At 34.5% G+C, this 16460-nt stretch overlaps 1 protein-coding gene across 1 annotated transcript; it reads right to left on the bottom strand.

Annotated features, from left to right (window-relative positions):
- Positions 1–732: 732 nt before the first annotated feature.
- Positions 733–4233, bottom strand: LOC127845344 (ATP-dependent DNA helicase Q1-like). Its single transcript, XM_052376209.1, has 3 exons — positions 3768–4233; positions 3358–3499; positions 733–2472 (listed from the first exon to the last, which is right to left on the bottom strand). The coding sequence occupies exons 1-3, from the start codon at positions 4038–4040 to the stop codon at positions 2207–2209; spliced, it is 681 nt and encodes a 226-aa protein (XP_052232169.1). The 5' UTR covers positions 4041–4233; the 3' UTR covers positions 733–2206.
- Positions 4234–16460: the final 12227 nt, after the last annotated feature.

The raw sequence follows: 16460 nt of genomic DNA, 5'->3' as shown, positions 1-16460 counted from the left end.
GGTAAAATACCCAGACAGAGATAGATTACTGGCAGTCCTGAAAATACTTATGGTCATCTTAAAAGGACATAACACCAGATCGAAGTATGCTCTTGAAATTCTTCGTTTATTGTGTCAGCAATTTGCTTTGTTAAGTGAGAGTCAGGCATATTCTAGTTTGTATGGAATGTTTGTTAATACTGGGGGGAAACTTGATACAAACAGTCCAGCTGATTTAGAAATGGAACACCTGGTTAGATTGACAAAAGGTCATCTGAAAGCGATGTGTTCTAACAAGTCCGAGTCTTCAGTGCGGAAACGAAGTTGTGCATTTTATGGTATGAAGAAAATCTGTGACAACTTTGATGAACAAACAAAAGTTGTTCATCGTGCTCAAAGGCACAAAGTGTTGTCATCTGTTGAAGATGAAAAGGCAATTATTAAAGACCTGAGAAAAGTGAGGCCATTTCAGCATGTGTGTGGAAGACAAATTGCTTCAATGAAGCACTGTCCCAAAAATCCGGTAAAGAAGATTAACACGGAAGAACTGCACAAATGGATTTCCCAGAACCAAATTAAGTTTTATTATGAAATTGGACGTTAAGCAATATGGTAACATTGTTATGCTTAATAGTTCTGAACTCTTTATTCAAATTACATAGAATGTTTAAATTTTACAAACATTTTTATAGAAAAGGAATTTGTATTACAGAAACTGTTTCCCATAAGGCCGAAAAAAACAATCTTGTTTCTGGTCACCAGATTGACCCTCTTTTTTCTATTCCCACCCAATCTTTTTGATTGACACTTTCTTTAAATATGTCAAAAGTCAATTATTTATAAATAAGTTCTTTTTAAGGTATATTTGATTTATTTTTAAAGTAAAATAAGCATAGAAGCACAATTAAGAACAGAACACACCTTTATTAGGTAACTTATACTACATGGTATATCGTTACAATCAAATGTTAATTTATAATCATAAATCACGAAACTCCCGTACCATTCTCACACATTTTCACCCATACGCACTCTCCTTACTAACATTTGCATTAAGTCAACATAGAATATATAAATTTTCATCAAACATAAATGATAAATAAATCAACCTAATCAAATATATTTAAGATATTTAAAATATTCGAGGATAGACTTTCCTAAAAAGATGTGAAAATTCAATTAATCAACAAATCTTATTTTTAATAAAACTATTATTTTTTGCAGAACAGATTAAGCCAAATTTAAGACTTCAATTTTTACAGTGAAGAAAAAAAAGTAAATGATGCTGATAGTGTATATCACGAATCAATACTTAACAATAAATACACACAAAGTGTATATAAAATAATAAATGTACTTAAATGTTTCAAGAAGGTCCTATTCATATAGAACCGGTAAATTACTTTAAAAAATTCATTTACAAGATTTAAGCTTATGCTTTAACAATGAAAAAGTTAAAACAAATATACTATACTCGCTGCTATTTTAACAAAAATGCAAAGACACATTATGCATAAATTACAAGATTTAACTATGTGTTAGCAATGAAATCAATAAAAAAATAACAATCTTATGATTTATAGTTTAAAAAAATAAAATGTCACGCTACATGTTAAACAAATAATACTTTGCAATATGAAACAAATAAAAAACATGGTTTAAATTTGATACAAATACTATACTTTTTTGTAACAAAGTCTAAATAAGATTATAACCTTATATGTTGTTAAAAATGGCAATATGAATGTTAAGAATGACTTTCAGATACACTATTGGACCAAGATTGATTAAAAACATCTACTACTTGTTGCCTAAAAATATGCCCGTACATATTTTGGAAAACTCAACTATCTGCCGAAGAAGTTTAGTGAGCTATTCAAAACTATCCCTCAGTAATTATTTACATTATTAACATTTTTTTTGTGGAGAGGAAAAACCTTACCTTCCATCCAACAGTTAGGAAAAACACCAGATTTCAAAATGGCATTAAATAAATCAGGTGAGAGGATAAGATATCAAATGATTCTACAAAATATTCGTTCGTTAAGCAGTACAATCATAAAATACAATTTTATCATCCAAAAATAAAAATAAAAACAGTTGCCAACTAACCAACCCTATTTTAAGGGGATGGTGTGACCAGCAACAGTAATTGTAATAAAAATTAAAAAAAGCTTTGTGCTTACGTGTCATGGTGAAGTTTAAGAAAACTAAGCTATGTATGCTTTTAGTTAGCTGACAGTTTACTAAAATCATATTCTATCCCCAGTTCATTATTGCACAAATCACAACAAATTGAAAACTGTTTGACTTCCTGAGTTTCAAAACCAAAATACTGGTTAACTAAACTTCTTCGGCAGATAGTTGAGTTTACACAATAGTCCTTCATTTCTCTGGTCATATGTTCAGATGCAATGTCTGATTTGTTAAAGAAGAGAATGGCCAGGGCATCATCATGGCTTCTTCCTGCTCTGCCGATCTCTTGTATATAAGCTGCAAATATAATGTGTGTATATATTAGTGTTTTTCCCAGGCCCTCTTAGCGTGGCGATGTGCCATGCCGCCCTCCCGGATCGCCACCCTATTCAAAGGCAAAACTCGCCACGTGCCCTTATCGATAACATCTTTATTGCCTTATGACCTTATTTGTCTTCAACTTAATGATAAATGTTGTAATCACATTATAATTGATAAGTAAAAATAACCTATACAAGTATACCCATAGCCGTTATCATTGATAAGTAATTATCTATAACAGTACTTTCATAGCTTAAAAGGAACCACGCGTATGTCTGCCCTTTTTTGCATAAACGGCGCGTTAAAATGCCCTTTTTGAATTTACTGCAACATGGCCCTTCGCCCTCCTGGGAAAAACACTATATACATATATGAAGATTTTCAAGATATTCATTGGTTTACAATTGTACATTTTGGTAAAAATGTTAGGAAAATTGTTTCTAGTTTTAGGAAAACTTTGTTAAAAGGTAATAAACAGCTCCAGAAAAAATTAGGATTATATGTGACATTATGTGTTATGTTTGAGCTGAGAGCACAGAATAGAACTTAAAGCACAAAATAAAATTATATAAGCTCGGGTCAGTACTGAGGTCAGTTTGTTTGCATCAGCAGATCAAAACTTTGTTAACTTGTTTGTGCTCAATGCTCAATTCTGTGCTCATTGCTCAAACTTCAAATTGTTTTGTTGACTTTTATATCTAATATTGGAGCTTAATTATGCTAACATTATGACCAATGTTGTTGAATGCTGTGTTCGTTACACTACTTTTGGTATAATACTCAAAGCATTTCAATGTTGATAAATATCTATGAAATAAACTTTTTTGAAATTGTTTACTATTTTTAAATACCTAAACTTACTTTCTAAGGAAGTAGGAGGTCCAGCATGAATCACCCTCTTAACATGCCTCAAATCTGCACCCATGCCTAGAGCCACAGATGCAATTATCAGTCGGATCGTAGACCTTTCAGTCTGTACCGTCTCAACAATATGTTTCTTCAACTGAAAATTATTTAAAAGAAACAACATATAAATACTTTGCATGTTGATGGCTCAAAGATTAAACTAGATCCATTCATAATAAAACATCAACTTTACTAAATAGTTTCTGACAAGTAACAATTAAACTAGTGTCATATTTACTGAAACTACATATTTAAAATATGTAAATTGGGCAATTTAGAAAAACAAAATAATGCAATTTTATACTATGATTGATTTTCATATTACTGACTGTATTTTTGTAAATCTAAATAATACAACATCGTACCTTCCCATCAGAGCCTTCCATAGATGAATGGTACATCATGACTCTTGCAGTTTTCTCCGATGGTTTTCCTGAGTAGAATTCATCACCAAGTATTTGCTTTGCAAGTTCATATCCATAACCAATCCAATTAATTGTCTTACAATATACAATAGTTATTTCAAAATTATCAATCTCACTCTTCAGTTGTTGCAAAACCGGTACAAATATATAGTCATATGGTGTAAATGAGGTATTCCCTTTGGAGTTTGGACTAGGACGATTCATAACGACCATCTTAATGTTGTCTTTTGCAGGGCTAGCACTTACAACTTCATAGTTAGTCAAATGCAGACATTTTGCAATTTCAGTTTGACCTGCTTTTGTTATTGTTGCTGACAAAGCAAGAATTGGGCAACTTACAAGAGACTTCAGTTGGTATATTCTTTTAAAGTCCTTCCTAAATTCTCCGCCCCATTCAATAACACAATGAGCCGCGTCGATTACAAGAAACTTGTTATAATCTTGAAATTTAACAGAGCGAAATAGTTTGTTCACTTCAAGAGAGTTTAAAACAGTCTCTGGATGAAAGAAAAAATATTTGGTAATTGATAAGTCAACAGTGTCTATACTCATAGACATAGAAAAAGATTGTCCATAGAGTTTCAGTATTTGCTGTTCTATTATGGCATTTAAAGGCACAATAACAATCACAATACATTTTGGAACAATAAAAGGTAAAATTTCGTAAATTAATGATTTGCCATAACCAGTGGGTAGAGCACAGATGCAGTCTTTTTTTGATAGTAATGTTTGTACTGCTTTAAACTGTAGTGGTTTGAGCTCTGATATATTAGTTTGGAATTCTGAACAATATTTCTGCAATGCATCTGTAATTGACTGGCTGTTTATAACCTGAAAAAACGAAGAAAGAAGTGTAGTGTCAGGGCTAGTCTAAATTATTAGACCTTTGTTACACAGGATTATTATCCCACCATGGAAAATTACAAGCATCTCGATTTAAGCTCAGTCGGTAGTCATAATAGAATAATGATGATCACAGGTTTTAGTCCCGCACATGTCATTTTCTTCCTCTTGTGTATTATCCGAAATTACATTTTCCATTAATTTATCCGAAAACTATTCAACTTATGAAGAATGAAATATCTCATACAAAATCAATCGTTCCGTGAAAATGATTCATACCATTGAAATAATTAATAATAATACTGATCGGGAAATAAATACTTTCAAAACGAACCACCTTTTAATATTTGCTAGTTAACTTACTATTTCCATCGCGTCCGCAATTACTTCGTCTGTGCCTGACTCTTTGTATACAAAGGGGCAGGTAATCCAGACTATATGGACGTGGTGTTTTTTTATAACAGTAAAATATTTGTTTAAAGCATCGAACGGATCCAAAACGTATTTCGGATTGTGTGTTTGTCATGCATAACACCTTAAGAACAGACACTGGAAGTGTATATCGTTGTAACTTTATTGTTATTAGCATTGGATTAAAGTTGCCTTTGAGGTAAGCTTGTCGTTTACAGTATACTAAATTGATTTTCTTTTTGACTCCTGTCAAAGCTAAAATAATTGCATTAATCTATTCTACAGCACAGTTTCAGCTGCAATCGATATTTTAATTATCCAAATACAAAGGACACGCAAAACTGCGTACTGCGCATGCGCGAATGGGACAGTATAATTTTCGAACATTCCGCACGTGATTGCTAAGGCAGCGGGATACAGTATTTTTTTGTCAGTAAATGTTTTCCCGATGGCGGCACGTGATTGCTATGGCAGCGGGATACAGTATATTTTGGACAGTAAATTTATTCCCGCTGGGTCTGACAGTATTTCTATGTCACGATGGCCAATAGGAGTTTAGCATTGTAAATAAAAGTGAGGTATAATAATATGTAATGAAATAGATGCAGGCGTGTGAATTTCAGTGTGAACATTATTTCGTGCTCTCATGACCGTTTTGACTTCGCGTCTTGCACCGTTCGTTTTCATTTTGCTAAATTTACCGTGAACGGCCACCGGAAAAACTTTGCTAAACCGAAATTTCGCAAACTTAAGTACCCTTTTTCTTAAAGATTTGCTACTTTGAGACATAGTATGCGATAAAAGTCTTATCGTTGATTAATAATTGGTTATTTTCACTCAAAAAACGCGTTTTCTTCACTATGAAATTTATAAGCAAAGTTGGGGTTCCCATGGGATTTTTGCATTTTCCCATGGGATTTTCGATTTTCCCATGGGATTTTTTCTCCCATGGGATTTTTTTTCTCCCATAATTTGCAAATGGGAGAAAAATCCCATGGGATTTTGAACATTTTAAAAAACGTGTTTTATTTGCGTTTGCAGGTATTTTAACGTTATTTAAGGACTGTATATTGGTTTTATGCCAATTATATATAAAAATATATAGTAATAAAAAAATCCCATTTTAAAATGGGAGAAAAAAATCCCATGGGATTTTTTCTTATTTTGAGAGATTTGTTCATGAAACTTTCAGAAACATCATATTTTATGAAATGATGAACAACTACGATATTTTAATGCGTTTAGTCGTGTTTAAAAAAAAAATCCCATGGGATTTTAAAATCCCATGGGATTTTAAAACCCATGGGATTTTTTCTCCCATAGGATTTTTTCCAATGGGATTTTTCAGTTCCGTAAGCCGAATAAGTTTCTTAATGCGAAAAACAACAATAAAGGAAATAATAATTATAATTTTGAATAATAAATTGAATAATATAAATAACATTAATATTTTTAAAATGAGTTACAATTAAAGGTTTATGCTAGTAGAACTTATCATTTCTTGTTCGAGCAGATGGTTGAGTCCAATTGGTGAGTATGCCAGCTTAGAACCAGTATAAATGCATCGCAGACAGACAACGCTGTCATACTGTACACACCGCTGAGAAACAATCTTTATTGCATTTCATTTTGCAACAGAAAATGAACTCCGTAGTATAATTGATCTTATATATGCCCTCTGCTTTTGAAAGCGTGCAACACATTAACATAACAATAAGTCCATGCCAAAAACTATGTGCAAATTCCATTCAAAGCTATATACACATTATAAAGGTCAGATGACCCGCGTCATGCGAAAATGGGTCTTATGTCATATGCGGCCAAAGTTGGTCCATCCTAGCTTGTCCAACCGCGCAGTCTGGTCAGGTTCTACGCTGACTGATATATAAAGTCAAGCCATGATTCGTGGTCTCATATCCAAACTCGGTAGCTCCTGTGCGAAACTTTCACCGGAAACGACGGCACCGAGACGGGCGCTCGAACTTTGCGGATGCGCGTTATATGTTATATATAATAGCGCGATGTGTTTGTTCTTGCCTCAAATTAGTAAGCCCAATCAGCGTTTTATTGTGTTCTTTGCTTCTACTATTAACAAGAACTTCAACCGATACGAACATGAATTTTATTTTAATATGTTTATTTAATGCTCGGAAAACTCATTGTATATTTAGACTACTACTTATAAAACAAAGTCGGGTTTTCAACATCTGTTTTCGGCATATAAATTGTTATTCCAAACCAGATTTTACGCACTTTACTGTACAAAATACCGTTAGGGCCACCGTGGTTACTCATTAAAATCCAGAGGGCGAGAATGCGAGAACGCGAAAGTACGATGACGACAGTGCGACAATACGATGGCGACAATGCGTTCGTACGATTGCGAAAACGCGCTAGAACGATGACGACAATGCGACAGTGCGACAATACAATGGCGGCAGTGCGATAGTACGGGGGCGACAATGCGATAGTCATATCGTACTGTCGCCGTGGTATCATCGCAATGTCGCCATCGTTCTATCGCATTGTCGCCATCGTATTGTCGCACTGTCGCCATCGCATTTTCGAATTGCCGCCATCATACTATCGCGTAATCGCATTGGCACCATCGTACTATCGCACTGTCGGCTATCGCCATCGTATTGTCGCACTGTCGTCATCGTATTTTCGAACTGTCGTCATCGTATTATCGCACTATCGAACTGTAGTATTGTCGCCATCGTACTATCTCACTGTCGCCATCGTATTGTCGCACTGTCGTCATCGCACTGTCTGATTGTCGTCATCGTATTATCGCGTTCTCGCATTGTCGCCATCGTACTATCGCATTGTCGCCATCGTATTGTCACCCTGTCATCATCGTATTGTCACATTGTCGCCATCGTACTATCGCGTTCTCGCGTTCTCGCCCTCTGGATTTTAATGTGTAACCACGATGGCACTAACGGTATTCCGTAATACTGCTAAAGCACAGTATGATTAGGTCACTCCCAATGCAGAAATCTCTATGTCTATTTTAGTAACAACACATGTCTATGGAAGGATATTTAGGTAAAAGTTACATCATTTGTGGTGAATATTTACATTATGACTGATGCTTATTCTAATTTGCTTTATGACAATTCCAACATGCTTTTTGTCTATTCGTTTATACTTGATGATTGCTGCAACATTACACCATTCATGATGAATATTTACATTATGCGTGATGTTTATTCCAACATGCTTCATGACAGTTCCAACATGCTTGTTCTCTATCGGTTATACTTGATGATTGTTTCAACATGCTTGGTGACTATCCAATGTTTGTGTTCATTATTCCTGAAACCATTCATAATCGGTTTTGCCACGAGGCGTCATTAACAACGGCAGTTAGCAACAGGCAGTAAGCAGAATGCAAGTTACTAAATTATGACAACAGGTGGCGCGCGTTTATTTTCCGTATGTTGAATAAATTACTTTTCGGAAAAAAAGCGAAAACATCCGAATCATTTTGACTAGTAAACTGAATAAGCTGAATTAGTTCCCTTCGTTATATAATCTCCATTAAACTAAATACGTTCATTATTGCCATGAAGACCAGTAGGTTTACACAATGAATTGACTGCCGTGAATGTTTTTGATATTTGTAAGATGCAATTGGCACTCAAGAAATTATACATGTATTTTATTCAGAACATAACGGGGCTGATGTGTTGGAATTGTGGCCCTTCCCTAGTCCAAATAATTACAGTAGACGTAATCTACCGATGTGCATTGCATATCGACCTCATATTTATAAAGTAGCCCAAACCCCCATTGCCACAGACCTGTGCGTGAAACTTTCAGATTTCTCTAGTCTGTTTACCATGCTATAATTACAATTTCTATAAACACATATTTATCATTTTATGACTATATAATGTCTGTGGTATAAAGAGAAACCTGAAAGTTACAAGTACTCGTGTCTAGTACTGTACAACTATTGTACTCCTCGTTGAGAAAACAACTACTTCATCTACATGTATTAAAATATCATAAAACATAATTTTCAATCAAGTTGGAAAAAACCAATAAATAAATGTCATATAAACAGGTTTGTCATGAACGCTCTTGGTTACCAGAAAAATTCCCACGCACGGATTTCAACCGTCATTGTTTACAATCAATTAAGTGCATAAGTACTTGAATTTGTATAGTGTTTTTTAAAAGTGTCCAGCTACAGGTGGTTAGCGTGTGGCTATAATACTAATTAGTGAAAACATATTTTGGAATGATAAGTAATCATATTATAACGAAAAATCAACTTTTCTTAAAAAAAAAAGTTAAATATATATTCAACAAGGTATCCAACTCGAAATCATCCGAAAACGGGATGCATCGTTTTAAACAGCCATTACTTCATCAATTTTGCAGTGATGTTCACGATCTTGGTCTTATTCAACGCAGAAATAAATTTCCTTTCTGGAAATGTATATGTCTTGCAATATTTTTACAAATACTGGGTCAACTTTTAAGAAATAACACGATACACAACTCGCGTGACCCAGCTGTGATCGATCAGACAGTATTCATGACTGAAATCTTCACGGGGAAAAGGGCATTTTCCCTGCAAAGTTCACGAACCTCGATACCATAATTCAATAAAACGTATGAAAAAAAACATTCTTACCGTGCTTGCCGTAGAAATATGCATCAAAACTAACTGTCCAGCGCATTTTCAAACCTTTGTTTACATACATTTCAACCAACTGACATTTTACACACAAGAGTGATTTCATTGCTCCAATGCGGAGTTGTGTCTTTACAACTGGAGATTTCATTCATAAATACGGTCTGATCGATCACAACTGGGTCAAGCGAAGTATGTATAGCTTTATTTCTTAAAATTTGACCCAGCATGTGTAGAAATATAACAATATATATATATACATTTCCTAAAAGGAAATTCATTTCTGCGTTGAATAAGACCGGGTCATGAAAATCGCTGCAAAATTAATTTAGTAATGGCTGCTCAAAACGATGCACCCCGTTTTCGGATGATTTCGAGTTGGATACCTTGTTATATATAAAACGATAGTGATTTTATTTTATAGAAAATTTGATTTTTCGTTTTAATATGATTATTTAACATTCAAAAAGATGTTTTCACTAATTATTATCATAGCCACACGCTAACCACCTGTGTGTCCAGCACGTGTGCCGGGAGAACAGGTCTTAATATATTTTTTGTTAAGCTCTATAATATTTATATCCAATCTGTATGAAAAAATGTCGGTGAACATTATTCCGGTGTTAATTTTTGAAAATATTGAGGCATTCGTTAATTATGGATCTAAAACGGAACATTAATCCGCAAAAAAAACACCGGGCATATTGCATATTAGATCGGACACATGAAATTATTTCGAAAGAAAGCAATAAGAGTTTCAATTCTACATGAGTAAGTTTCGCTGTGCACGATTACGCTCTTACTGCTCGTATATATTTGACTCTTGGCAAATACCTAGTGTTTTATTTTGCTTAATCTAAATAGTGTCATGCATCTATATATACTTAAAGCAGCATGACCAACAGCTCTTTCATATGTGAAAGAGATTGACACGAAATACCTACCCATCTATAATAAAGTTTATATGTGCACTTCAATATTATTGTTTTATAGCATTTTATGTGGTGCAATATAAAAGTACTCTAGTAAATTTGAAATTATGTAATCGATTTCCTCTCAACATACATGCAAAGTTCCAGATAACTTTTTCAGCAAAATCTTGGTTTACACTCTATAATAATCCAGCCTTAAAGTCTATTATTAATTCTTTTTTTTCAGGTAAATATAATTTTTGGCACATCCGCATTTAGGTTTATAGTCTAAGAAGCGCTCATGACAATTGCCGGGTTACAGCAGACTTTTTGCGATAAAAGGACCAGATAATGGAAAACGTTCGGCTTTTCGACTGTTGTAAAGATGGTCTGTTATTCATAATAACGTTAAAGTGCTGTTGATTTCATAATTGTAATGAGGGCCTAGACGAGTGGGAACTCATTGATAAAATGTTTACATTATATGCATTGATATTGAGTTTTACGAATGATCACACCTTTTGAATTCTTATTTTATTTTTCCAATGTGTAACCGTATGCACAGAATTTAAGTCTACTTTTTTACTAAATTTAATTCAATTTTTTACGACTTTAAAAGGGATCTATACACGCTTTGGTCAATTGACAAAATTGAAAAAAGTTGTTTCAGATTCGTAAATTTTCGTTTTAGTTATGATATTTGTGAGGAAACAGTAATACTGAACATTTACCATGGTCTAATATAGCCATTATATGCATCTTTTGACGATTTTAAAACCTAAAAATTATAAAGCGTTGCAACGCGAAACGATTGAATAATTTGGAGAGTTCTGTTTTTTGTCGTTAAATTTTGTGAAACTACGACGATTGCTTATATAATGTATAAAATACGTCAAGTATGTGTACTCGGCGGAATAGCTCAGTAGGCTAAAGCGTTTTTACTTCAGGACTCTGGCAGGACTCCAGGGGTCACTGGTTCGAAACCTGCTCCGGGCAATGTTCTTTTCCTTTTTTTAATTTTATTCTTGATTTTTTACTGGAGCTTTTACGATCCAATGTTTACATTTATCAATACATGTATAAAGCATTTAACGAATAAGTTAAAAAATGCCAAAATCTGTGAAAAGGCCCCTTTAAGCGTCTTATCTGGAGCTCTGCATACATGCATTAGTAGCATATATTGAAATATATCCATAGACTTTCTTTGGTTATTGAAGGTAAATTACTGTACAAAAATTATGGTTAGTCATTAACCAAAAAAAAGTTAAGTCTACAAACACGCGGTTAATTTCGGTTCAGTAGCAAATATCTTACAAAGGTGCGCAACTTCTCCTATAACATAACATTTCCGTTATACGCCGTAAATTTCCGTAGTCCTCCGTAGCATTTCGGAATGACTGTCAATTGACATCATTGTATCATGCATGATAGTATGTTGCTTTGTGCTTGGGTGAAACTCACATCTTACCATCGCGTTAATTTATTAAACGCATTAATATTTGATTCCATTATGCACTGCGCCTATTGCACAAGTCTCTCTGCACAAACCAACATACACATATGCAGCATGCAATTAACGAACAAAAATGTTGCATCTGTACACATGCATGATACCATTAAGCAGAATGTAAATAGACATTGGACATCAGGCAAGATGTAAGTGTCATCAAGCATGAAAAGGTGTCTACATACTAATTGAAAGTACCATCAAGAATCATGACACAGTCACAAAGAAAGATGTAATTTTTACCTAAATACCCTTCCATATTTGTCGGCACTGTGTGTTTGCTTAATTTACTGAAGAACGTCTACTGGTAAATCTTACAAAAAAGTGATACATAAAACTGAGTAGCAATTTTTTCGGCGTTGCTGTTTAACGTCAAATTTGGCCTTTCAACGAACTTCTTAAAAGCCCATTGAATTTTAATGAAGAAGTTTCCCGCTTGTAGGTCCGAATGAATTAAATCAAATTTTGCAATTGGCAATTTGATAGAAATCCCCATAAAACATTGCACATAGCTTTCTGAAATAAACAGGCCACATTGAACGCATTCACGATATCCAACAGCTCTCTTTGCAAAGACCTATCTAGTGTTTCTTGGCCGTGTAAGATCTATAATTAGAACATCGTCACCTTAACATCTATTAATAGAAGAGCATATTTTGGGGAAACAAATTCAATAAGAGTATAAAACGTCCACGATCAATAATGTGTAGTTTGTTAAAGATATCACGGCAGTAAAAACATAGCACTTTAAAGAGACCACAATCTGGTACATTTGGTCAATTGTTGCGTCCGTGGCGGACAATACATTTTTAAAAAGAAAGCGTACAAAAAAGCAAACACAAAGTTCTTCGTAAGCTTTTTTTAATCTTAAAAACACATAATCGACAGTCATTCCAGTCAAATACAATACTAACAGTCAGCACTCTAGAGATCAAAATTGCGGATATAAATATTTAATTCAGGGATATCAAGTGTATCAAGTTCGAATTCCGGAAAAAATAGCCGGTAGTCTGGGGCATTAGGTCCCTTACAGGGATAAAAGGTAAATCCCCGCCCGAGCCGTAGCTAATTGATTTATTGTAGTCTTTCTAGTTGCAATTTCTGGTGAGTACAATGCGGAATATTACGGATATTTGCAACATGTCGAAGATTTTCGGAAAGTAGCGAAGAAGTTTTCGTCAGTTAATATTCATGTCCTTGCCGGCCGCTAACTTATCAGAATCAATAAAAAAGAACCAGGAAAAATCGGTACCGATCGCAAATTTCCGGAATTCCGATAAAGCTTCAACATTATTTGTTCTCAAATGATCGCGTACTCGAACGAATCTGTCCCTACGCCTCCAACTCCCTTTAAATCTCATCGGACGTACATTGATCTCAAAATCTATCCTTGACGACTCAAATCATATTTCCTGAATAGTTTGGCCTATTGACGTCCCTGTTATTATAACAATGGTCTTTTGGATAAACAACGCTAAGTTGTTGCAATATAATAACCTTTTAAAATAGTTACCGGTTTTCATTTAATAAAATGATTAAGTCATATTCGAGATTTCAGCGATTGCCAATATTTTGCTTTTGTTTCTCATAAGCATATGGTGCTTGGTATCTGCTATTGACTCCTATGTAGATTGCAAATATTACATAACCCTTACAGCGGCCGAGCGCAGATATCTGCACTTGGCCGCTAAAAAGAAAAATCTTTACGCATTAATTTAATTCAAATCTCATTATCATAATCAAAATCATCATCATCGTCGTCGTCGTCACTACTACCACCACCACCATCATCATCATCACCTTCTTCTTCTTCTTCTTCTTCCTCCTCCTCCTCATCATCATCATTAACAACAACAGCAACACCAACTTAACATCATCATCAAACAACAATAAACATCGGTAGCATACAATGTGCTTCATCAACCATACATAATTATATGCGTTAAAACACCATAATAGAACAGCATGAATGAAGCTGTCTATTACTCTTTTATATTTCCTATACCAATATTTTTTTTTTCGTTAATTGAAGGACTAGTTGAAATCTTCTATAAAAGCCCCCCCCCAAAATAATAAAAATAATAATAACCCTAGCAAACAACAATAAACATAGGTTAGTTAGTATACACTGTGCTTTAGCAACCATGCATATTGCATGTTAATGACTTCGGACCGTTGTGATCAAATTTAAAAAAGCAAGATGGTATGTATGCGGCACACAACACATAGATAATTATAGTTTTATACCTTAAACGTAGTTCATCAAAATAAAGATAAGTTATTATCTATGTAATACTTAAATTAGGTTTATAACGTATGCATATTTGTCTACAACTTGTGAAATGTGATTCGTAAGCCGACGACAACATTATCATTCGGACCCTTCTCCCCACCTAACAATCGAGATTAAACACCTGTGGAGATCCCGATCTTATCAATGAATAAACCGGTTCAATGATGTCAAGTCAAATAAAACATACTATTACTATCCAAATAAATATCTATCAAAAATGTAAATTGATATACCTACTTAACTACAACTAAACTTAAACGATTAGCAAGAAAAATATATAAAGAAGAAGCAGGCAAAGTAGACAAATTAATTGTAACATATGTTTTCTCAGTCTCCCACTGTTGAACAATATAAATAGTATTTATCGCCACCCCAAAAGGGATCTTTATCACAAGTTTGGCTCAACTAATATATAATTGTGACAGGACAAACTGTCAACAAATACCTTGTTAATGTTTTATACATAACTCCAATCAAAGGTAAACTTCCAAGGAAACTGCGGCATGTTAAAACTGTTGATTATGACAAAATGGTGTTTAGTACAAATCAGTACAATAGCGTCTGTTATGTGGCCTATACTAATCCAGTTAAATAAAACTTTAATCGCAGACAAGTTTAGATTCTTTACACCTTTAAGAAAATATATATAACAGTTCTTTCCTGTTTTAACATAATGATACATTTAAAAATAAATTATGAAGCATCGCTAGCAATAGTAGAAAGAGAAGTAGAAGGAGAATTATTATCATTAGTAGCAGTAGCAGCAGCAGCAGCAGTAGCAGCAGCAGCAGCAGCAGTAGCAGTAGCAGAATCAGTAGCAGTAGCAGTAGCACTAGCAGTAGCAGTAGAAGTAGCAGTAGAAGTATCAGTAGCAGTAGCCGTATCAGTAGCCGTATCAGTAGCAGTAACAGTAGCAGTAGCAACAGCAGCAGAAGCAGCAGCAGCAGCAGCAGCAGTAGCAGTAGCACTATCAGTAGCAGCAGCAGCGGCAGTGGCAGTAGCAGTGGCAGTAGCAGTAGCACTATCAGTAGCAGCAGCAGCAGCACTGGCAGCGGCAGTGGCAGCGGCAGTGGCAGTGGCAGTGGCAGCGGCAGTGGCAGCGGCAGTGGCAGCGGCAGTGGCAGTGGCAGCGGCAGCGGCAGCAGTAGCAGTAAAAGTAGCCGAAGCAGTAGCAGTAGCGGCTTTTTGCTTTTTTGTTTTAGAAGTGTTTGTCGTATAAGAAGAACGCAAGGAAGACAAATTAATTGTAACATGTGTTATCTTAGTCTCCGTTGTAGTAGTATTTGTTGTATCTACACAGCCATTTTTCAGTCACCTGAGAGACATGTTTTTATAAGAGATTTAATTGTGGACCAATACATCGTGTATTTATATCAGTGTACCCACTGGGACACCACATGGGGCGAGGATTAACAGATAAACTAGGCCTTCAATTAATTATGCGCCTAGAGGCAAACAATACTATAACTTACTGATAATTTTAGGATTGGGATGTGTTTGTATCTTATTTGAAATTAGCTAGCTTAATTCAAAAACTAATTATAGCCTCAATATTATCACAAGAACATCATCACATATTCATTGTGCAATATATAATCATATCACCATCACAATATGCCAGAGCGTTAGTATTTATTGTGCATACATATCCTACAGCAACATTTACAAAACTTATTAGAAACCAACCACTCAAGCTTTAATTAAGATTGATTTCAATTTATATTATGACATACATTAAAGATCACTGTCAATTAATTAAAAAATAGCTTGATGCTTCGTACTCAGCGATTTAAATAAAAGAAACGTTGCGTACACATTAATTGGGGTTAATAAAAAAAGTCTGCAATTAAAATTATCAAATTTAAATAATACTAGATTTAGTTTTAAATTGTCGCTCAAAAAATGTATCAGTTATATCAGTTACTAGGGAATCGATGTGTTTAATCTCCGCAATCCAATAATAATTACGGTGTTTGTATGACAAATTAATAGCTATTCGTCATTGAATGTATGATAC

This window comes from Dreissena polymorpha, chromosome 9 (genome assembly GCF_020536995.1).
Source record: "Dreissena polymorpha isolate Duluth1 chromosome 9, UMN_Dpol_1.0, whole genome shotgun sequence".
NCBI lineage: Eukaryota > Metazoa > Mollusca > Bivalvia > Myida > Dreissenidae > Dreissena > Dreissena polymorpha.
Note: the sequence above shows the minus strand (reverse complement) of the source record. Positions and strands in the feature narration are given on the sequence as shown.

Bases quoted from the DNA above. Each gene is read 5' to 3' on its own strand.
- LOC127845344 (XM_052376209.1), bottom strand. From the start codon at position 4,040: ATGGTCGTTATGAATCGTCCTAGTCCAAACTCCAAAGGGAATACCTCA. The intron at 3,500-3,767 runs GTACGATGTTGT...AATAATTTTCAG, and splicing joins TGGAAGGCTCTGATGGGAAG to TTGAAGAAACATATTGTTGA. The intron at 2,473-3,357 runs GTAAGTTTAGGT...TTATATTTGCAG, and splicing joins ACCTCCTACTTCCTTAGAAA to CTTATATACAAGAGATCGGC.